We start from the raw sequence: 23,264 nt of genomic DNA, 5'->3' as shown, positions 1-23,264 counted from the left end.
ATAGAGATTTTGAACTTAGGTTAAAGGTGCACTCTATTGTTACATTTAGGCACACTTGAAATTTGGTGGATATCTTGATTAAATGTAGGTAAGCATTTATATATAGACAGATGTAATATATGTGATGGTAAACAAGTGTAATTTAAATGAAAAAAAAAGGTATTCCGAAAAGGTTTAGTCCACTGCTGTATTAGGTTCTCTCATCAGCATCAGCTCACTGATTTTCAAAATACCTACCAGGCAATTTTGCGTGAACTTTAGGTATTATAATTGTGGGAAAATGAATTGAAAAGTGTATTATTATATTTACCTATTTCCCACCTCCTCTATGCATGCTTTCCTCCTGTGGTAATTTCTAAGTGCTTGATATTTTATTAAACATAGTATTTGACTGTTGAGATTTGGAAAGGTTCGCCTGATTTATATGAAACTCAGTAATAATACTATGGCTAATGTTTTTATTACAATATTCACTTACGCACTTATCAATTACTTGAACCTTTTCACATCCAGGATTAGAAAAACTATATACTTTTTATGAAAAAAAAAAAAAAAACACTGAACACAGCTTTATTTAAACAAAATGAGGCAAAATTTTTAGAAGTGTCCTCACCATATAGTACTACTTAAGACTGGCAAAAAAAGAGGTGACCAACAAGCTTTTGTTAGTAATTAACTTTAGAATTGAAGTGTTGCATAAATGGTCACATGATTCCTGTTAAATTTGATCTCTTTTTGTGTTTTTCCAAGTTTTTAACTTCACACTCTTGTTTCTATGGACAGTATGGTATTTGTTAATTAATACAGTGTGCTATGGGTGCTTGACTTGCATGTGTTACTCCTGTGGTGTTGAGCCAAATGTTTATATTTATACATGTATTATTGTAGTCATGGAGGACTTTTTTAAGCATTCTTGACAGTTCCATATTTTATTGATTATTTTTATTCATTTACAGATGAAGGCAAGTTAATGCTATTTAAATACTTTATGCATGACTTGGTCAGATCTAAAAAAAATTAATGTTAAACTCAAACTTTTATTTAACTGTAATAGCCAGTTGAAATTTCTTTTTACCAATACTTCTGTTCATGGTCTTATTTTTTCTGTAAAATGCATTTCATTCTTTGTATCATCTTGTCTGTTTAGCATGACATTATCAGATTGATGGAAATCTTAATCACTCTTGTTATATATACATGTACATAAATAGGCCATCCAAAGAGGATTTTTTTTTCTTGGGCCGCTTTTTATACAACCTCAAAAAAAGTTAAGTAGCACTCCAGCTAAGGATCATGCAAAATGTGATTCATGGGTAAAAAGCCTACATATTTTAATTTTTGATATTCTGTTAGAAATGTCATAGTAAACAGAAATTAACATGTGGTTTTTCATATAACCCGTGCTCTTTGGAGATAAAAATTATATAGAATGCACTGTAGATTTCAAAATTGAGGGAGATAACTCTGTAAATGGCACTCAAATACAATGGAATCTACTGGATTTTCAGTGTGGATTATCTCCTAAGAGCAGGCAGATTTGAATGAATAATTACTCATTTTATAATATAGACCCATGAAATAACTTAATTACTAAAATAAAAATATGTAGCCTTTTTTGGGGTATATCACATTTTTCAGATTGTGCATGATTCTTACAAAGACAGCTACTTAAGTTGTACAATGGTATGATGCTAAGTATGTCTAGTCGTACCCTAAACATTTGGTGTCAGGACAAAAGCTTGAGTACTGGTTTAAGTTTATAGATCTATATAGAATTGTATCACAAGATGCCATTCCATAAACAGGGTGTTTCAGATTGAGTTTGAAGGTTGTGACTTGAATGGTTGAGAAATTATGGGGAAAAAAGGCCATACTTACCCAAATTGTTCAGGATTTGGCTTCTACAGTCAAATCAAACTGCATGCTGTGAAGCATTTTAACTGTATATCACTTCAAAGGTTAAGGGGTAAACGGTTTACCTCTGTGATTTCATCCATTAGTAAGTGTGTGCATGTATGTGAGCTTTCTCTTTCGGTTTCAAAATTGTTAGTTGTTTTATATGCAACCACCAGGGTAGAAGTGATGATATTTGGGCCTCTTCATTCTGCAAAGACTCATCTTTGGGGTATTGAGTTTCAGGTGTTGACAAATTATAATGTAGAAAATTCCATATCATAGGACATACTTTCAAAACTTTTTTTTCTTGCAACATGTTTTCATTTTGACCTATGGTTATAATGCTTTTGTTTTTCATTACACTTTCAATACATTTCACATTTATCTTAATAATTACTTTATATGGAGACGAAAGCTTGATATAGGTACACCAGATTGGAAATATGTTTTAACCCAAGAAGTCTCAACTTTTTGATTGATGTAAATCAGGGTTTGGTACCATTCTGTTTAAGAATCAGGCAATGGGTGGCACATCATCTTTTACTTGCATCACCAACAGTGAAAGCAGGTCTAGTTAGCCGCTCCACTTTATCCATCCCTCTCTGAGTCTGTTAGCCGCTCCACTCTGTCCATCCCTCTCTGAGTCTGCTAGTTGCTCATATTAATAGGTACTCACTTTATGTAATCTGTAACTCAAAAAGTATTTAAGCGATATTATTTAAATTTTTCTCAGTAATAATATACATATTGAAGATGTGCACCTCTTATTGTAGGGAAATTTGACAATTTTTTTCTTACATCTTAAGCATGTTCAACATAGCCATTTTTAGCAGTATATCTTAGGACATAACACATGGGTAATAAGCACATTACCCACATTTGCAACCCATAATATAGTTTTTTAACTTGATTAGTTTTATATACATATTAAAGACATTTGTGTGCTAACAAATATATGATGGTGCATGATCTATTTACGTATAAAAATGGGTATGTAACATTGATAATTCTTCGATTTTTATGCATACAAAATATACTGATAGGGTTCACATTGATCACATTAAGCAACATTTTTTGCAATAAAAGTTATTTTTTCACTTGTTTGTTCTTTCTTTTAAGCTGGTGCAATCAATGCCATGGAACTCACAACCAAAAATTGATGTGGAATGGAAGAAAAGATTGGCAACTGATATACTCAGCAACTTAAGTGAGGCAAGGTACTTGAATTTTATACCTCTCTTCAAAACATTACCACATTTTTTTAATAAAATAGATCGGGAATTGCTATAAAGCTGGTTTTAAGTATGTAAAAATGTCTTACAGCAAGTAACATGGTTAAATTCAGGGTATAGAGACTAAGAGTTTGTCTTCCAAAAATTGATACGACAATCACCTGATGAAATTGCCTAGATAGTTAACTTGCAATTGACAAAGAGATTTAAACATTCTATGAAATTTATATTATACTGTAATACCTATGGAATGATAGAAAGTATGAATCTCCTTGTTAAATACCTGAGACTTTTTATCAGGTAATGAATTTTGATCATTCAATAAAGGGAAGATCAACTAAATTCTTTAAAGTTAACCATGTTACTCACTGTAACAAAGCTATTAAAGAAATATATATTGGTTCCTGCTTATGATCAGTTTAATTATTTTTAACAACTTCTTTTTTCCAGACTTGCAAAGAGTATATCTGGTCAGATTAAAGAGAGACTCAACAAATCTCATGATGCATTTGCCACTGCCTTGCGTCAGCTTGAACAGAGACATTGTGGTCGTTTAGATCGTATTGAAGAGGAAAGACTCAAGTTAAGGAAAATTCATGCTCCAAAAGTTGCCAAATTAGCCTTAGAAAGCACATCTATTAAAGATGTAATCTTACATGGTATGTGGAAGAAGAATTTTGCAGGAAAAATGTATACTGAGATCTGTTTACCAGTTTAAGCACATTTTTTACTAAAATTGATTTACAAAACTCATTTCATACTTGGTTATAAATTATTACTTCACATACACATTGATAAGTTAAGCAACTATAAGTTATGATAATGACAGTTCATTATTATTTATACTATACTTAGTGGCCTTGGGCTGACATTTTCATCCTGATGGGGTTGTTGTCTCGTTGACCTATTCTCATTATTCTATTAGAGTATCAGCACTAGATATTTTGGCACAAACTCTTAACCCTTCACAATGAATAGTAAACTGCTCAGATAGATCACCCAGATATATCACCCTCATCAGAATATATTACACTGTATATGCAATATTAATAGGATGATTGATAGGAAAAATTTAATACTAAAATATGATCATGAGTGACAAAAACACTTAGATTGAACAAGTATGTGGCACTTGTTCCACATAAGTTATACCTTCAAGCGTTCATGGCATGAATACAATGTAATTATATTTTTGTTATTCATGATAATCAATTGCATATTTTTTTCCATAATTTATTGCTGTTTTCAACATAAATTTAAAATTTGGGAACAATGGATTGATATTCTGGTTGTGGCATTTTGACAGAAGTTAGTCAAAGAGTGAAATTGCCTTTGATACAATCACTGCTATCTTTATAATTAACATGTATCATCTTATTCATTGTCAGTTGTTTTTCTGATTCAAATGCACAGATGTATTCAGTATAACGTAGCATATAGTACCTGTAGTAGACAGTGTTACACCAGAATACTGTTTTATTACAGGGACTGTGTACATATTATTAAAAATTGAAGTTAGTGGTGAAAGGAAATTGCAGAATGGAAAATGGTTTGTTGATGGTGATTCTAAACAAAAATATTTTATTGATGGTATTTAGGTTTAGGTGAAAAAAATGTGAAATTAACATTTTTACAGTTACATGTTATTAGTCTTCAAAAGCACACTAAATAATATTTTTATGATATTCCAGGCATGCCAGAGATGGGAAAAGAGATTGGTCGAGGCCAGTATGGTGTAGTGTACTCATGTGACTCCTGGGCAGGGAGTTCCCCTTGTGCAATAAAATCAGTTGTCCCTCCAGATGAGAAACATTGGAATGACTTGGCTTTAGAATTTTATTACACCAAGTATGCTGACTTTCAAATAATGCATCTTAATACTGTATAAATGGTCATTTTTGCTAACAAATATTTTGCTGTTTGGTGTCAAAAATCTGCACATGGGTATTTCAGTTTAGCTGAATCTATTTGTTCTTGTCTTTAGCAGTACTTTCAAAACTTATCACTAATTTTGAGCTTCTTATGTTAAAGAAAAGTGGAAATCATTTTTTTTAATTTAAATTTTTGCTGGCTGTTTGTACCTGTGAAATAACACAGAAATTTCTGGTTATATTGTAGATATGTCTTAATTATAATTTATATGAATATACTTTGTTATGAAAGATAATGGAATTGGCATCAAAATTCATTTTTTTATGCCTAAGCAGCTAAAAGTTAACTTTATTCATTCATAAAATGCAGTGGTTGATTTTCCAAGTATGACTTTATACCGTGGATGGTTACATAGGACAATTGAAATTTTGTCAAGTTGTCCCATTTGTGACATACTCAGCATCAAAAAATGTTGACACCATTCCAATATGCATTAATTTTGGAATTACCATTTATTGCTACCTATTCATGTTTAAATAATTAAAAATGACCATCTTAAGTTATCATAAAACAATATCTTCAGAAAATGTGTATTGTTCAAATCCAATGACATTTAAATCCAGGATCACAATGTTAATATATCCAAAATTCTTTTGAAGGTTATCATCCCTACCAAATGTTTGTGAGAATTAACATTTATGGCAACACAGAATTTGAAAAATTCAGTAACCAGCATTTGTCAACCCATTGGTACTTACATGTACACAATGTAGCAACAAATATTGTGGAATTAAAATGGGATTTCTAATAAGGAATTATTTTATTTTTAATGAAGCATATGAACTGTAAGAAATTTTGTTCATTTTTGTAAAACAAACAAAAAGAAAGACAACTCCAAAATAGAACTACTGTAAAAAAGTAAGAGACTTGAACTGATGTCAAATATAGCACCTTGTTATCATTTTACATAGGTTTATCATTATTTAAATGATTTTCTTTTTAAGTACAAGTTTCTCATGCCATATTTCACGACAAAGTACCTGAGTACTTTGATTGAAAAAGCTTCGTTCTGCCACATTTGGTCATTAGATAAGGCATGACTTCTGAACCCAATTAGACATTTTTGGAACCATATAATTTAATGCAGTAAAGGTTTATGGTAGTATCACATGTTTCCTATTTATTTGAGGTATTCAACATGTAAAGCATATGATTTGTAATTGTACTTACAGAAACATTCCAGAGCATGAGCGTGTAGTAGCATTACGTGGTTCTGTGATAGATTACTCCTATGGTGGGGGCACCAACCCTGCTGTTTTACTGATAATGGATAGGCTCGTCAGAGATCTCTATGGTGCTATTAAACAGGGTCTAGACTGGGTCAGTAGGTAGGTATTTGTATACTAAGGATTTGTTTGTATTGTAGCTTTCATTAATCCAATTTACCGGCTATTTATATATGACCATCTGTTTGTTCGTTCATTAATTCACAAAGAATTTTAGTCACATGTTTCTCAGTTTCTTCTGGGCAGAATTATAACTATACCCCACAATTTTTTAAGTGCAGTTGAGTCTCAACTTCCTGTTAGAAGAATCTGGTAAGTTTTATAGCTAGTAGAGTGTCATAAGCACAACTTTTAAAGTAACCTTCTTGTTATTTTTTTCCAGTCATGCTCATATATATTGTTCCCCTACTCATTAAGGCTATATGGCTTTCACCCTGTATGTCTGTCAGTCTGTTTGACTGTTACACTATTCTGTAACAGATTTCTCAACATCTATTGGACTGAATGGTAGCATTTGTTTGCACAATAGTTTCAGAGTAATGGGCATGATGATTTATTTTCTAGTATCGGTATATAAAAACTGTATGATTGAGAATTCAGTTTAATTCACATTGTGTCTCAGTTCTCTCAACAGGACAAGCTATAGCATATTTGTAGCCATAGTTTTAGTAAGTTTTTTTCCTTTTTTATTTCCATTGAAAAGCATATCATGAAGACATAACAGCCATTAGCAATTTAGCCATTAAAGCAGTTTAAAAAAACACATTTCAGTTTAAATTTCATGCTATCCTTATAAATTTTGAAATGAACAAATTCAGAAACTTTTGTAATTTTGAAATTAGAGCATAATTGGAAGAGTTACTAATTTACAATATATTTAAACAGTTCTGAATTAACTGTGTTTTGAGAAAAGAAGAAACTTTGATTTTTTTTTATAAAGAAATGACTTTCTATTTAATAGAAATTTAGTAAGTAAAATGTAATAATTTTAGAGCTACAGTGAAACCTACCTAAACTGAACCTCTTCAAGACTTTATAATTGGTTTGGTTAACGAAGGTTCAGATAGTATAAATTTACAGTATAAATGCTTTTATACCAAGCTAGAAGGACTTCAAAAATGTCTGGTTCAGAAAGGATTTCTAATTATTCGGGGTTTGGTTTAGACAGGATTTCTGATTTTTCCTGGTTTAGTTGAAACAAGTTTCACTGTATAATTAACATGATCAATATTATTTTCACATGCTGTTTTACCTTTTTTTTTCAGATTACAAGCATCGATAGATGTTGTTGAGGGTATTCGTTACCTACATGGCGAAGGTCTTATTCACAGAGACATTACAGTCAAAAACGTTTTGGTACATTTTCATTCTTTGTTATTTTCAGACTTCAGGTTGCGGCAGATGTTGTGGAAGGCATGCGTTTTCTGCACAGCCAGGGACTGTTACACAGGGATATCAAACTTAAAAATGTTTTGGTATAGTTTTAGATTTCCTACACTTCTCTTTGTTTGATGTCTTTGAAAATCATATACTTATATATCTTCTTTTTAAAACTCAAATCTAAAACATCTGTTCTGGACATAATGTAACACAGGTTCTTGGTGTAGAAAATGCTTTCCATATAAATTTAATGTACATGTATGCTTAGATACTAATTTTCATGGTTTTTATACCCTTCCACATGAAGTAGCAAGGTATTATGTGATACCTTCCAAAAAGTTTCCATCTGTCCATCTCCAAACAGTTTCTAGGTGATAACTTTAGAAGATAATATGAGTTAGGCACGGTCTACAACTGAGCATCACAATTATACATTTTTTTACATACATTGTTAAGTCATTGAAGAAAGGGACAATAGCTGAAAGGGGTGAGACAGGATAGGTTAATGGTTGTCCATTAAAAAAACAGATAATTAAATGTACTGATTCAAGATACTGTTAATATTTTTTTTTGACTTCTTCTTTTTGTAAGATCTGCATATTTTAATTTTAAATCAATTTACCGGTAAAGGCTACTGTAACCTTGAATTCACTTCTATGACCCATTTCTGCCAACCTATCTGATACCTAATCTGATTGGCTGGTCATTTATCATTAGCCTTGCATGCGATGCTCAAAGAGCCTTTTTCAAAATTTTATATAGTTGTTGAGTATCTTATAATGCAGGTCAAGTTTGAATTTCTGTATTGATCAGATTAAGACATAAGTTATGCATATTTTTCTTATTTCATTGAAAATGAAATTCAATTACAAACAAAATAGGTTATTTTAGTACAAGTACTATAGTCTCAATTTAAATTGCTTTCAAAACCTTACTACTGATAAGCTGCAACTTTCATTGAATTATAAAAATATATACCCAGATAAAATCTATTTCTTGTTTTTTTTTTTTTTTTTTTTATAATTATTTACATGATCTGTAGGAGGGGGTATACTGTTTTACCTGTGTCTGTTACTTCATTATTCTGTAACATATTTTTTTTTGTAACAAAATTCTCAGCTTCTGTAAATCACGGGATGTTAAATTTGTATACAAAGCTTTATATGGGTATACCATATGGTGGAATGGGTTTTTTGCACTTGTATGACATTTTGTTCCTGTTTGCTGAAAAATGCTTGGAATTTCCTTATTCCTTATACAATGGTAATATACAAAATTTTTCTTGGCTACTATTAATCACACGTTGGTGATATTAAGCTTCCTATAGGGATGTTGTATTCTGGGATGAGTTTTCTTACTTGTATGACATCTACTTCTCGGTTACAAAAAATAACATGAATATTCCTTATATTATTTTGTGATGGAAAGCGGGAGTATCACTAGTGAGCTGTCCCTCACAGATTACTTCTTACCCCCCCTTTTTTTTTTAAACTGGGCCCCTATTTTTTCTCTTCCTTCTACAGCATTATGTAAATTTTTGCTTGTTTGAATTTCAATGATAATAACATTAAAAAACCTGGAATGGCTGAACTAATAGATTTTGTTTATGTGCATGTTAATCGCATGTGTGATGAGCTAATTAAAATGTATGTTAAATGTTTTTGTGGAATTTACTAAGTATATTTTTTCCTTCTTTACCTAATATCATTATGTTGAATAAACTCATAGTACTTACCCATATTGACAATTTATGTGTTTTTAGTGTGTTTGAAATTAGTATGAGTTTAACATTAGTAGCAACTTATCTCAAACTCCCAAACCAAATTTTGAGTTGCTAAGTTTCTACCTGTTTATGTGCTATTCGTTAGAAAACTAATTTGAAATCATTGGTAAGACATTCAGAATACTGACAGTTTTGAAGTCGAGACAGGAAAGATTACAGTGTGTCCGTTAGAAATGTAATTTTCTGTCAAGACATTCAAAACTGATAACATTCTGTTTATCTGCAGTGTCATACTTGATTTGACATAACGCTGTCATTGGAAATTGACAAAATTTTTAAGTATACTGAGATAGAAAATATGGAAAAAACAATGGAAAAATAATAAAAGTTGCCGATAAATGTCAGTCATTGCAGTTGAGATTTTTACAAAAAATTTCTAAGACAGTTTTTTCTTAAATAAACTTTTGTTTTATGATAACTGGTGGAAAGTTAGTAAAAAGGAAATAAAAAACACATGACTTGTTAAACTATCAATTTAATTATGTACCCCTTCTATATTCTTAGTAGATTTTCAAAGATATCAAACAATTGACTTTGACCTGCATGATAAGTGCTTGCTGTGCATTAATGCACTTGCTTCCCCAAAACTGCTAGACTTAAACTGAATGGCTACAATTCATAATTTACATCTTTTATATTGTAGCTTTCTGAAAACTTAAGATTATGATTAGAAACTATGAAATAATTCATAGATTGTTGAAATGCCGACTTGTGTTTTATTTGTGCTTATTATTTTGTCATAAATAAGGAGTAGTTCCTTGCATGCACTCAGGATATATAAAATACTAATGGTTATTTTTAGATATTTAAGTCATATTTCATGTATCTATAGTGTAAGTCAAAGATTTCTTTTCCAGGAAAATTATGAAGTGTAAATTGATTTTGTTCCACATCATTTATCATACTAGAATGTTTTGTCAGTTACTTAATTTGTGTACCATTCCTAGTGAAATTGATCAGAGTATCTTTCCTTTCTTTTCTATGTGACAAAGATTGAGGCTTTTCTTGTTGCTTGATGTACAATTTTACTCTCATAATGTAGCATATTAAAAAATATATATAAATCTGGTTTAATGATATTTAACGAATACATATGATAATTGTTCAAATTTTTACTTGAATATGAATGATTTTTTTCAAGTTTTGTCCCTTTTTTATTAAAATGAACAAAAAGGGAATAAAAGAATTGTCCCATTTAAGATTTTATTTTATTTTCAGCTTGATAAAGAAAATCGTGCCAAAATAACAGACCTTGGATTCTGTAAACCTGAAGCCATGATGAGTGGAAGCATTGTAGGAACTCCCATCCACATGGCACCAGAATTATTTACTGGTCGCTATGACAACAGTGTTGACATTTATGCGTTTGGTATTCTGTTTTGGTACATATGTGCCGGTCATGTAAAACTACCAACTGCATTTGAGCGCTGTGATAATAAAGACCATTTGTGGAGAGGAGTGAAAAATGGTATGATTTTGTTAGGTCTTCCTTGATTAAATGGAAATGATCTGATAAAATGCCTCAGGTAGTTAACTGGACAGTTGACAAGAAAAAAAATTATCAGGCAAAGATTCTTAATCCGATGGGATTATTCAGTAGATGAATTCCAGCACAATCTGGTAGTAGGTTGTCTAGTGTTTTATCAGATGGTTGTTTAACTAATGGAAGATTATGTCTTATTCTTTAAAAAATCAACATTGTATGTTCTGTAAAGGAATCAAACATATACAAGATTAGATCAAGCTTTTGGATAACTATGATTAAGTTTGTATTTAGTTCAAGATAATACAATTGTTGAAGAATTGAGTGGATTACACTGCTTTCGCCTTGTTAGTTGGTTTGCCCAAACAGTTTAAATACATAGCTTAAAAAGGCTGGAGTTATAAACTGCTTCACATTTTGTTTGGCAAACTGTATAAATGTTTAAACTACATGCATCAGTATACTAAGAATAATACATGTATTGACTGCAATGTCCTGTTTTTTTTTTCAATGTATTAGTTTTGAATTTTTGCCTGTGGCTTGCTGAACCTATATTAAAATTGTGACATGCAGCATTACTTTTTATTGCCATTTTGCCCCTAGCAGACAAGACTTATGGGATATATATTAATTTTTTTGTCCTAATAATGTTTATATTGAATTCTGTAAATGCTCTTCAGATGTTACATCATTTTTTTTAAACATTTTTCATTTTATGGTCTGTATTTGTTACTGATAAATTGCCTTTGTGGCTTATGTAACAGGGAAACTGGGGTCCTTGTTTTTTCAATATCCATACTATACCTGTTGTAGTTCATTCAAAGTTTCTTTTTTAAATTCATAAGTTCTTCATTTGTGTATTATATATCAGATACTTTGACATGTGTAATTGATCACAACTGTTGAGCCACTTTAAATCTTTGAATGCATGATTCCATTCCAAAGCATAGTTTGAATTAAGTAATCAATATACTGTACTCGATGCAATATCTTATTTACTTAATTGATAAAATACTTCAGGATTACGACCAGAAAGATTGGCGACGTTTGATGCCGATTGTTGGGAGTTAATGAATGAATGCTGGGATGGTGAACCCATGAAGCGACCTCTGTTAGGTGATGTTCAGACAAAACTAATGAAAATTCATGAGCACTACAAAAGGACAGTCAAACCAAATAGCAGGGAAAGCCGCCAAAGAAACTCTAATACAAGAACCAAACCCAACAAATGAATGGCTTAATATTTACTCAATGCAACTTAACTTAATGTTCACTTAATTTATTTTTGTAAGAAGTATTATCATTATGATTCATTCACCAGGAGAAAATCTGCTGCTGTTATAATGTTGTATAATTTTTTTGTAGATTTTGACTTATAAGTTGTAATGATCTTGCATTTGTGATTATTTTTCAATGTAAAGCGGGGTAATCTGTAACTAAGAATTGTAAAAACTCAATGACCAGGGTAATTTAGTCAGCTAGGACTATCGGAAAGCTATACATCAGCTTGCTTTGTTTTGTTACAGCAATATCTTAAAAAAAAAAATTACATCACCATGACTAATAAGTTTATATGACTTATGTTAGGTATATTTGGTTGATAAATTAAACCTACTTTTATTCATTCATTCTACCACTGTTAGGATTTACAATTAAAAAACTGAATAAATACATGTGTTTATCAAAATCTTTGTATAATGCTCATGAAATTCAGTTGACATTGATACAAAGTTTAGAATGCTTGAACATGAGTCAGTTGATGTACTGTTATTAAGGAAAAAAATTACTGTAATCAATTCATGTACAAATGTATTTGAAAATATTTTAGGGCATTTTTGTTTTTTTGCTGCCAATTTATATTGCTACTAAAATTTCTACTTTAGGTTTTTTTCCTTGCTAATTGTGAAATATTGAAATGCTGAACAATAATTGTTTGCATGTATTTACAAGTTTTAAATCAAGACTGAATACTGTGGTTACCATGACGATGATATTTGGTTCAAAATTTAACATTTTGATTTTTGAAATTTGTTTAATTTTTTTTATATAAATAATCATTAAATCATTCATGTATTTGTACTCTGTCTTAATGTTGTTACTTTTATATGAATCAGCTAGAGGTAAAGTGATCCACATGTTTGTTCCTCCACCACTTTTTTACTTTCTGGGGGATTTTTATAGAACAAACAACCAAATGTATTCAAACACAATGCTTTGAACTATACAATTTGGGTCAATTTCAATTATGGTGTGCACAGCATTAGACTTTAACAAGAGGCTTTGGAACAGCCTGAATCACTCCCCTGGCAAACCATGCTCTATTAACTAAGTTAAGGTATCATGCTTTGTTACCATGTTCGACAAATATTGCTGAAGAGCATATATTGCTGAATGCTGTAAGTTCAGAAGAGTACCTAAGGCACTGTAAAATGTTAGAAATGCATTCAAAGTGTTTTTAGAAGCTCAAGAAAAAAATTGGGCAGGTGTCACCCTATTCCCTGTTATTCCAAAGGGTCTAAGAGGGCATTAGCCCAGTATACATTTGCTGTATATGTAAAAAAAAAAATAAAATGAAGTTAGACCATGGCTATCCAACATTTTCATCACCATTCATATCAGGAGACCATGTTTACTATAAAAATCAAAGCAAGGATAAGAGATAGAAAATGGCCATCCAGTACGATTTTTTGTCATCACCATTCAACTTAAAACACCTAGTTTCCTTAAGAAACCAAAAGTCATTGGAATCTAACAGCTGGTGAAAATGGTCACAAAATGGTTGCCAAAAAATAATTTCAATACTGCCAATCAACTCAGAATATCATGTTTATCATATGAGTAGCTTTCATTTTCATTTTTCTTCTCTAACTGAGGAAAAAAATAGCAAAAAAAAAAAAAAAAGAAATTTGACCCCCTATGTTTTAATTTTTGTAATGAGGGCCATGTTTTGTTACCAATGAAAAATTTTAAATGATCAGTTTGTGCAGGAAACCCTAAAAGAATTATACAAACTATTATTAAATTTTGTTTGCAATTGGTTTCAGGGAATTGTAAACATGAAAAAGGAGAAAAAAAATCTGTTTTAGGGACCATAACTCCCACAACAGGCAACAAATCAATCTAAAAATTTCATTGAAGGTCCGTCTTCTGATGATGAATAGTATGACTCTCCATCAGAAATTTGCTAAATTCAACAGTTTTTGAGTTATTTGCAAAAAAAATGTGTTTCAGCCCCTATGTTCTATTTTTAGCAACAGCAGCCATGTTTTTTTCACCAATCAAAAATCCAAACTCATTCTGTGCAGGATACCTGAAAAAAAAACCAGTAATACCAACTTTCATTAAATTTTGCACAGTAGTTACTGAGAAGAAGATTTTTGAAAGTAATAACATTGAACCAAACAGTTTTGGGGAAATATGCCTATGGCCAGGTGAGCTAAAAAGTTACAGCTCTTTTCATACAATTGCAAAAAAAAACTAAAATTATACCAAAAGGGTCATACCAGAAATAGAAGGCTATGATTAATTTCAGGTTACCCCAACTATCATACCAGCCACTACACTACTAAGATAAAAGCCGTGTTTCTACATTTCTGACACAGCAAATGTACATCATTTATGGAATGAAAGGAGAGTTAAACACCATGACAAAATTTTGGTTGAAATGTAAATTTTAATAATAAGAGTAATAAATATCTTTTTCTATCACAAACACATCATGTACATGTAAACACAAATAAAGTAAAATACAAAATACTGCATATTAACATTGCTTAAAAAGAACTATATTTTTTATAGTTACAGAAGCATAGAATATAAATTTGAAGAAATATCTACATGTTCATAACACCAATCTTTTAACAAGTGCACATCAATTAAAATATTTTTTTAGAGAAATTAATAAATTTTAACAAAAATCAGAACTGGCTATCCAATATATAACGGAGGAAGAAATACCAGTAATAATTTGCTGAGAATCTGATCTGCATAGAAATCCATTCAAATTAAGTTATTTTCAAATCTATGGAGATTCAACATTCTCTTTACTTTGAATAAAAGATAATGAAATTTATGAGTAAATATCTCAAAAGGCATTTAATAAACTTGACCTAGGCATGTAATGCTTACTTATTAGTAGTATATCTAAAATGTATATTAAAAACTGTATAAAAACATCACTAAATGCTGATAATATATAAAGAAGCATATTCAACACTCTGTATAACAAATTGCATAATATAACAACTATTTACAATAATATAGCTCTGCAGTAGGTCTTTGATCTTGGTTATAAAGATTCATCGTATTTCGCCATTTAAGTACAGTAAAATCCACCATCATGCTTTCTAGAATATCCTCCATTTGTTCCTGCACTATGAGGGCTTTCTGTCATGTTAGAATTAGTGTAGAAAAGATGAAATAAAGATTAGTAAGCTAGCAACTAGTAAGCAAGTTTGAAGCAGTTTTTTTTTCCTCAAAATATTATATCAGATGTGAACGAAGTGCAGTTTAAAACAGCTAGCTATGAAAATTACAATTTCTATGTTTCTATCAGCTGTAAAAGTTTCAATTTCTATAAATTTAGTCTTCAAAATTTAGTCAATAAAATTGTTTTACTTTCAATTTACATACATGATTTGTGAGCATAATAGCAGAGTATATCTAAAATGAATAAAAAAAATTAGTATGACAATTAACTTGAGAGTACAAGATATCAAAACAATCTACTGCCCTACTGAAAAAAGGTAAAGGCATAAAAACATATAACTTGAAGTCTTTGAAGCAAGTAATGATAGACATGCACCCAAACACATTCACAAGTCGAAAAGAAAACCTCCCAAAGAAGAAATGCAGATAAATGAAGTTGAAAGCGATGTATAGAGATATTATTGTTGATATGATAAAAGAGTCAGTGCAACACAGCAAACAGCAGTATATAGTGAGCTTGCTATGCTGAAATGAGAGTACTTAAACAAATTTTCAACCTGCTGCATCTAACAACTAGCCTGTCACTAAGAACTGCCCAATCAAAATATTATTAAAATGATAATATGTCGACCCTAGTTTTCATTCATGAACTTAACACCAAATTTCAGTCCATTTGCTTTATCAAGCCACATAAGATGAAATCAAAAAAAAGAATGATGAGTTAAATAAATTTATTAAAGGGAGATAATCCTAAGTTGTGAAAAATCCACCATCAGGTTTTCTTGAGTACCCTTTGTTTGTTGTCTGTGTATGATGTCCGTCTGAAAAGTTAATATAACATTTGATCCTTGACTAAAAATATTCCATAAAATAGTTTGTCCTACTTAATTAATACTTGAAATAAAACTTTATTTTTTATTCTTATTCCTCTTTAAATGTTTCATTAATCAACCATTCATGAGCATATTTTGATGAAGACATTAAGAGAAGTTAGGAAAATCAAAGTTTCACTCAGGTAAAATTCTGGGTAATAACTTATGAAATTTATTAATCAACCTATAAACAAAAGTCTATTAATTATTGTTATTATTATCAATTCAAAATATTTTGACTTTTCTACTCAATTGTAATATAATTTGTCTTTTTGTTTGTTTGTTTTTTGTATTTAAGTGCCTAAGAGATAGAACTACATGTATTGTATTTAAGTGCCTAAGAGATAGACCTACATGTATTTAACAGTTAATATAAGTTGAAGTTCATTTTTTGTACTATCACAACAAATCTGAAATCAATTAGAATTTGAAAAGATTCCCTATTTCTAAAATGGGAAGCATAAGATGCTTCAAATTTCTTATATCAATTTTTTGCCCCTAAAGTGATACACAAGTAATGTGTCAAACAGAAGCTAATTTTGAAGGAAAATCATGCAAAAGATTTGGGTTGGCAGTGGGTAGGGATTTAAGATATTGGGAAATAGAACCAGGGACAAACACAAAATCATGCAGTATCAGGAACTGTTTAAACTTTAATGTCCAGCACCAGATTCTACTCAACTCACCTATAGCATTTTCAATTGTATGTATACTGTCTTTCTTTTTCTGACAGGTGATTTCTAATGGATGGTTAAGGTATGGTTTTTGTGGTATCACTTCTTTTTCTCTGTTTTTCAAAACTCGTCTAAAATTAATTAATTGAAGTTAGTACATTTTAAAATTCATTATCTTCTCTGTAACTCATACTCTAAACAAAAATTTAAGTGATTATTCACAAATCATAAAGCATATGGTTTTGTTTTTCTTTCCTGTAATCAAGAAAATTTCTTTTCATACATATGATAAAGTAGAAACTAATAAAAAAATATTTAAATATTTGTGTACTTCAGCAATTTAAGAACCCGAAATTTTGTTAGATGGCACTAAGTCAGGAAAAAATATCACAACCAACCTCTGAACTATATGTTCAACATTTGTTTTACTTTAAAAATTAAGTGTTGACAAGTAAATTTTATTTATGTCAGTCTTACCCATGTTCCAATCCTTGAGTCTCTGGCTGGTACAGGGTTTCATTTTTTGCCCTGAGGAACTCATCATGGTGATCATACTCTGATTTCAAAATAAAATCTAAACTGTCTTTTGGTGCCTGGGGGTCACAATGGAACACTTCTCTTCTTGATGATGCAAGTGTACATTTTGTGTTCAGTCTATTCCAGGGATCTTCATTTTGGGCTAGATGTGTTGGTTTAGAGTATGGCTCTTTCTAAAAGTTTAAGGAACAATATATGTATTCAGCAGAGAGTGACCAAACAGATAAATACAAAAAAAATAATGAAACTTTTCAAGATAATAAAAAATCAACAAGGTGTATATTTCAATATATTTTAAATTTCAAAATTAATACCAATAAAAGGCCTTTGCTATCATACAGTGTAATTTTCTTGACTATTGTGTGTACTAAGTAGTAAATACAATAACAATTAACAATGGGAACAACTCTTTTACATGTATATTAACAATATTTGTATTATATGGAATCCATCACCAATAACCCGATAATAATTAGTCTCTTCTTATCTAGATGAAGCTGTAATATTTACATTTAGATCAAATACAAGCATATTTATAATATACTGGATGAAACAAGAAATAAAATTAAATTCCCAAGTGATTACTTAATTTTACCTCTGTATATCTTGATCCATAGAAATCTGTATCGTTTTGCACTTTAGGGAAAGGATAAGGGTTTCGTGACGATACTGTTTTTGATGCCATTCTGTTAGCTACCCAGTGTCAAGATAGATCAAAGAGGACAAAAATAGGATAGTGTACCTTAGTAACGCCAAATCTCGCGTGCAATATCGGAAGTAACGGAAAGACAAGTACAAAATCTTAAAGAATAAATAATATTTTATTGGTTTATTCATATTGAATTTATTTCTATAGCATTTGATAGTAAGATCACTACGAATAATAAATAAATAAATTCGTTGAAGAAAAAATAACAAAGCTGTATACTGAAGAGTCGACTTCCGGTCACAGCGATACCTGCGACACTGCACCGTCGAGAGATGAACACAATATTCTGAGGCTATTTCAACTGTTCTTTGATAAAGGATTGCTAACATTGCAACATTCACGAAGTAGTTGTTGAAATGTTGTGTGTGATAACATTAATAGCATTGTCGGTAGCTCAAACAATAGCAGGCCTAAAAACATGTCAATCGGTGAGTATCGTCTGTCAAACTCAAAGTAAGAAAAAAGATCTAACCAGTCATTTTAGTTTCTTTACCACGAAGGTGTACTAGTTTTCTTTAAAGGCTTATCACTTTTTATTTCAACAGTAGACTAAAAATCCTTGGGTTAATTTAAGTTGAAATATTCTAAGTAACATGCATTTTATTTTTAAATTATAATAATTTTATAAAAAAAAAATTAAAAACTGAGGCTGAGCAGGAACAAGGATTTTTATAGTAGACATGATTGGAATCTCACGCTTTCTCGTTGTATCTTGCATGGTGAGATTCAATAATACTCGTCACTTATATTTTCGAATGTCTTGTAAATGTTGGTTAATACTCTCAATGTTTGGGGGTAAAGCACAGATGGTTTTGGGAAAATTTTTTGGATATTTTGTATACATTGGTCAATTCTTCAGTATGAGAAAAGTCAAAATTCGGGACCACAAGGGAGAAGTTTGAAATTCAAATTAGCATTATTGCCTTTATGATCACTTATAGCAGGATGTGACCATTTTTAGTTTGGTAAAAAAACTCTTATATACACCACTGTATGCATGCATGGCTTCATCTTCAGGAGGATTCTCCTTCCTCAGCTGTTTCGGCGTTGTCTGCTACAACCACCAGAGGTACACCAACTCCGGTGATCAAGTCCCAGCCCGGAAGTACTTGGCTTATCATCTCAGTTACTGGTCTTCCATTTGTCTGCCCTCCTCCTCTACAACCACATCGATGCTATCTCTGTCTCTATACACAGCCATCCTATCAATCTCCTTCTGGCTGCTCCAGTAATACCCATGGCACTCAGTGCTCTCCATATGGACTATCCATACAATTTGAACAAAATTAGCTTTAAGTCTATATTCGGGACCATGAGGGAGAAGTTCAAATCATTCAAATTAGTTTTGCTTTATATCTACTATACAAATCAAGTCAAAATTAGGTCTAATAAAAGTGTTGATATCATGAAGGAAAGGAAGGCTACGACTATAAAACTCCTTATATACACCCTCAGACTTTTTATGATCAATTTGAAATAAATGGTATGATGATTGTTGGGGTTTTGAAGAAGGAGTTTGAATTTAAAATGAGGAAGGATACTGCCATTAAAGATGGGGCTTCGCAGTCAGAAGTCAAAACCAAGGCATATAAAAATGTTGATATTACAAAAGCAGTGAAAGATATGACTATAAAACTCCTTATACATGTTTACACCCTCGGACCATTGCTGATCAATTTTAAACAAATTTCATGTTGATTGATGGGGTTTGGAAGGAGTAGTTTTAATTTTAAATGAGGGGGGAAATACCTCCCTCACAGGCTGAAAATTTGATAAGAGATTAAGGTCTCAAATCAAGATATTGATCAAATCAAAACATGGAAATAGTCTGGAGGCAACTTGAGGTGGGATATTGTGATTTTTTTCAAACCATATGGGTCAGAATACTTACATCTACAAATGTATTGTGATGAAATGTTGAAAAGCGGTACGTCGATCAACCAAAAACCAAATGGAAAAACAGAAAACCCGAATGAAATACTTTTTTTTGGTATAATTGCTTCCTATGTTATTTAACTATATAACAAATAATTTTTTTCGTGAAAATGTTGTTTTTATGCATATAATTTCATATTACACCACTTTCTAACTACCCAATGAAAGTCTGCAATAATCAATGTGACGTTAGATGAGCAACTATACCACCCAAGAACGTAATTTATTGAGGTTTTCAGATATGTACACCTGGTTTTCATTTTTGTTATTTGAGCGACCCGAAAAAAAGCCTCAAATACAAAATGTGGAATCAAAGACAAACAACAGGAAAAACATAAGAGAGTGTCTTTTCCTCCCTTTTCAATTTCTAACTGGAGCACTGGATAATAAGAAATGTTTTTTAAACCTTAGCTTTTCTGTTTAACAAAAACTGTTGTAAAATGTAGATGTTCTGCATTTGAGCAAGAATCACAGTAGGCATTAACCTATGGGATAAATGTTTACAGTACATAATACACTTCAATTTTTTTACTCCACATTTAAATATTGAAATTAGGTGATATTTATCTAAAAAGAGGGTTTCCAGAGGTGCACTAATTGTTGAATCTGTCAGACCTAATGGGCAGAATTCTGCATAATCTGTTGGCCGGCAATATTTTATCTGCATGAGTCCTCCAAAACTTTAATCTCTGTCTATCCTCATTGTATATTGTTTAGAGAATATTGTAAATTTTTGAAGTAAACATTCCTGTTCCTTTAGCTTTATTCTAACATCAAGAACCAGTATTTTTATCATCTACATGTAGTTATTTCGTACCATATCTATTTTTACCCTGACAATCCAGAATTATAATCTCCCTCATCAGGAAGGAGGTACATGTACAGTACATGTATATTTTGTATACTTGTCATGGCCGATCAAATCTATAAAAATTGTTAAACATTTCATTGTTGAACTAAGACAGTGCAACAATTCTCACTATGTTATGTATGACAAAATACATGTAGTGAAGAGTGTAAAAATTGTAATTAACATTATTCCATAGCTATTCAATTTATTTTTTGGTTTAAAATATAGGTTTTGCATAACTTGCCACTCTGTCGGCCCCAATGTCTGATAGAAAAATAAAATTGTTTGCATCTCTGGGTTTCCTAACCCTCAACATGTGGTTTTCATTACAATGTTCAAGATTGTCTTGATGTGTTTGAATTTCCTGGGTTTTTTTTATGAGTAAATTTCATTCAACTGTATCAATAAATCACATACATACATTGTGTATTTGGTCACTTACAATGTATAGTATCACCCATATTTGAATATTTAAAAAATAAAAATCTTGGTCAGGTGCATGTACATTTATGAAGATAACATTTTTCACCTACTTTTTGTAAATTTTAATATCTGGTAGTATACAAGTGCATGAACAAGTGGCTTCTCTTCCATCTACTTTTAATGGAAATTAGCAAAAAAAGCCTTCTAAATAAAAGCCCCAAAAGGATTAATATCCCCACCAAAGTTATGAAGAATTTAGAGTCTTTCTTTGTGTATGATAAGAGACTTGTAATATTGTTTGTAAATGCAGAGCACTTCAAATATTCCAGATTGTTTATTCCTCCACAAGTTCACCTCATCACATGTTTCTACTGGTGATGCTTTCTAGTTGTATTGAAAATGTTCAAATTCGTTTTGCTATCTGCTGGATGTTGCCTCTTGACCTTAACAGAAGCCATTGTTAGCCCTCCTTCTGGTAGATGCCTAGCATATGAAAGGGCCAATAATCGATCAAATTCAAATCTCCAGGAACCCCCTGTTTTTGTAAAATTAATGTACTTGTACTTGTGATACTAATATACATATGGCCATGCAGATAGGCATGCATACATTACTGTATGCATTTGATCAGATACTTTATGTCTGTTCATTATTTGATTCAGTACTGGAAATTTATTAGCTTTAAGTACATTTTGTTGGGGGGGGGGTAAAATTTGATCTAGTAGGATCATACAATGCATAAATAATGTCAGGGTTTTTTCTATACAAGTTAATTTTATTTAAGATCAAAAATTGTGTATCAAAAGTAAGATGGTATAAGAATGAAAATATGTCTAGATTTAAAGTAGCAATCCAATACACCTGTTCTACCCCAAGCTGTTTACAACATGTCATTACTATTAAAGCATTGAAATATTACTGTTTTTATTGTTATACATGTTGTTTACTTGTGCCAGTATTACTTTGATACAATATGTGTGTAATTAGGCTCGAAAATTGCTGCATTTAGAGAATAAATGTTGTTCTTGGTACTCTAGACCCAATAATACATTTCATATCATCTCTGTTATGGTAATAGAATACATTAGATTACATTATACAATCAATAATATCTCTGAAACACCAGTATTGTTACATAAACTAAAACATGGTAGAAATTCTGCCTCTAGAGATTTTTAACAAAATGCAGCATATGGTTTGTTCATTCCATAAACAGCTGTGCCTGAAGATAATGAAAGGTGAAAGATAATAACACTGTAAAAATATTATCTGAGATAATCTGTTGTTTGAACATGTAATATGTACTGTGTAACATACAAATGTAAATGTATAAAAATGTTAAATATACATGTATTAGGGAAAATAGAAAAATTGAAATGTTAGTAAGATTGAAGAAGTGTAATTAAATCATTATAACTTAAATTAATCTGTACAGTTACATGTATGCCCTTAAAGACAGGGAAGAAAAAAAATGTAAAGAAATGAAAAACATATTTTGTACATCTTTTCCATTTATGTTTTCAGTGATTTAAAATTTGTCTGATCATTCTTTACTTGTAAGTCTGAATCGTTACAGTTGTAGAACAACATAAAAAAAAAACATTCGACATTCATCTTCTTAGTAAGTTATTATAGGCAAAAGCACTGTTAATTAAGTTTAGTTATAGATACACATGTATCCAATGCTTTTTTTTTTCATTTGCTATTGTTATTTGATTTGTGTATTTGTGTAAGGATTCATTTTCTTTGATGTAGAATACTATTCTATACAATGTACATTTTTGAATAAATAGAATACCCGTTACAGGTAAAAGTTTTGGGTGAAGTTTTTTTTTAGTAAGAAGTGCAGTAACATATGCAGTGTGTTCTCCAGATCATTGACATGCTGTCTAAGAAGCATGGAC

General features: G+C 30.9%; 3 protein-coding genes across 5 annotated transcripts in view; 2 read left to right on the top strand and 1 right to left on the bottom strand.

Moving 5' to 3' along the window:
* LOC148627829 (dual serine/threonine and tyrosine protein kinase-like) overlaps positions 1-13,016 on the top strand; it is a 30,202-nt gene extending 17,186 nt beyond the window's left edge. Inside the window, exons 7-13 of one of the 2 annotated variants that reach the window (XM_088579720.1) lie at positions 3,016-3,113; positions 3,579-3,787; positions 4,820-4,976; positions 6,233-6,388; positions 7,671-7,761; positions 10,668-10,917; positions 11,953-13,016. In XM_088579720.1, coding sequence (XP_088435846.1) covers positions 3,016-3,113; positions 3,579-3,787; positions 4,820-4,976; positions 6,233-6,388; positions 7,671-7,761; positions 10,668-10,917; positions 11,953-12,164 — 1,173 coding nt within the window. In that variant the 3' untranslated portion in view covers positions 12,165-13,016. Of the gene's footprint in view, positions 1-3,015; positions 3,114-3,578; positions 3,788-4,819; positions 4,977-6,232; positions 6,389-7,551; positions 7,643-7,670; positions 7,762-10,667; positions 10,918-11,952 lie in introns of both variants that reach the window. The other variant, XM_088579728.1, reaches the window with a different exon arrangement.
* A 1,569-nt stretch (positions 13,017-14,585) lies between these two features.
* Positions 14,586-18,209, bottom strand: LOC148627828 (protein CFAP276-like). Of its 2 annotated transcripts, none has more exons than XM_088579788.1 (4): positions 18,039-18,209; positions 17,384-17,616; positions 16,919-17,037; positions 14,586-15,318 (listed from the first exon to the last, which is right to left on the bottom strand). In XM_088579788.1, exons 1-4 carry the CDS (start codon positions 18,126-18,128, stop codon positions 15,248-15,250), a joined length of 513 nt encoding a protein of 170 aa, XP_088435914.1. In that variant the 5' UTR covers positions 18,129-18,209; the 3' UTR covers positions 14,586-15,247. The 2 variants fall into 2 exon arrangements, with proteins under 2 accessions (XP_088435914.1, XP_088435905.1); XM_088579779.1 differs by having other exon boundaries at positions 14,586-16,181; positions 18,039-18,208.
* A 159-nt stretch (positions 18,210-18,368) lies between these two features.
* Positions 18,369-23,264, top strand: part of LOC148627827 (endosome/lysosome-associated apoptosis and autophagy regulator family member 2-like) — a 38,263-nt gene continuing 33,367 nt past the window's right edge. Inside the window, exon 1 of the mRNA XM_088579706.1 lies at positions 18,369-18,580. Coding sequence (XP_088435832.1) covers positions 18,509-18,580 — 72 coding nt within the window. The 5' untranslated portion in view covers positions 18,369-18,508. The remainder of the gene's footprint in view (positions 18,581-23,264) is intronic.

This window comes from Perna viridis, chromosome 1 (assembly GCF_037379345.1).
Source record: "Perna viridis isolate PV_CMFRI_1.1 ecotype Kerala chromosome 1, ASM3737934v1, whole genome shotgun sequence".
In the NCBI taxonomy this organism is placed as follows: Eukaryota; Metazoa; Mollusca; class Bivalvia; order Mytilida; family Mytilidae; genus Perna; species Perna viridis.
Note: the sequence above shows the minus strand (reverse complement) of the source record. Positions and strands in the feature narration are given on the sequence as shown.

Bases quoted from the DNA above. Each gene is read 5' to 3' on its own strand.
- LOC148627828 (XM_088579788.1), bottom strand. From the start codon at position 18,128: ATGGCATCAAAAACAGTATCGTCACGAAACCCTTATCCTTTCCCTAAA. The intron at 17,617-18,038 runs GTAAAATTAAGT...TTAAACTTTTAG, and splicing joins ATGGATCAAGATATACAGAG to AAAGAGCCATACTCTAAACC. The intron at 17,038-17,383 runs GTAAGACTGACA...AATTAATTTTAG, and splicing joins ACTCAAGGATTGGAACATGG to ACGAGTTTTGAAAAACAGAG.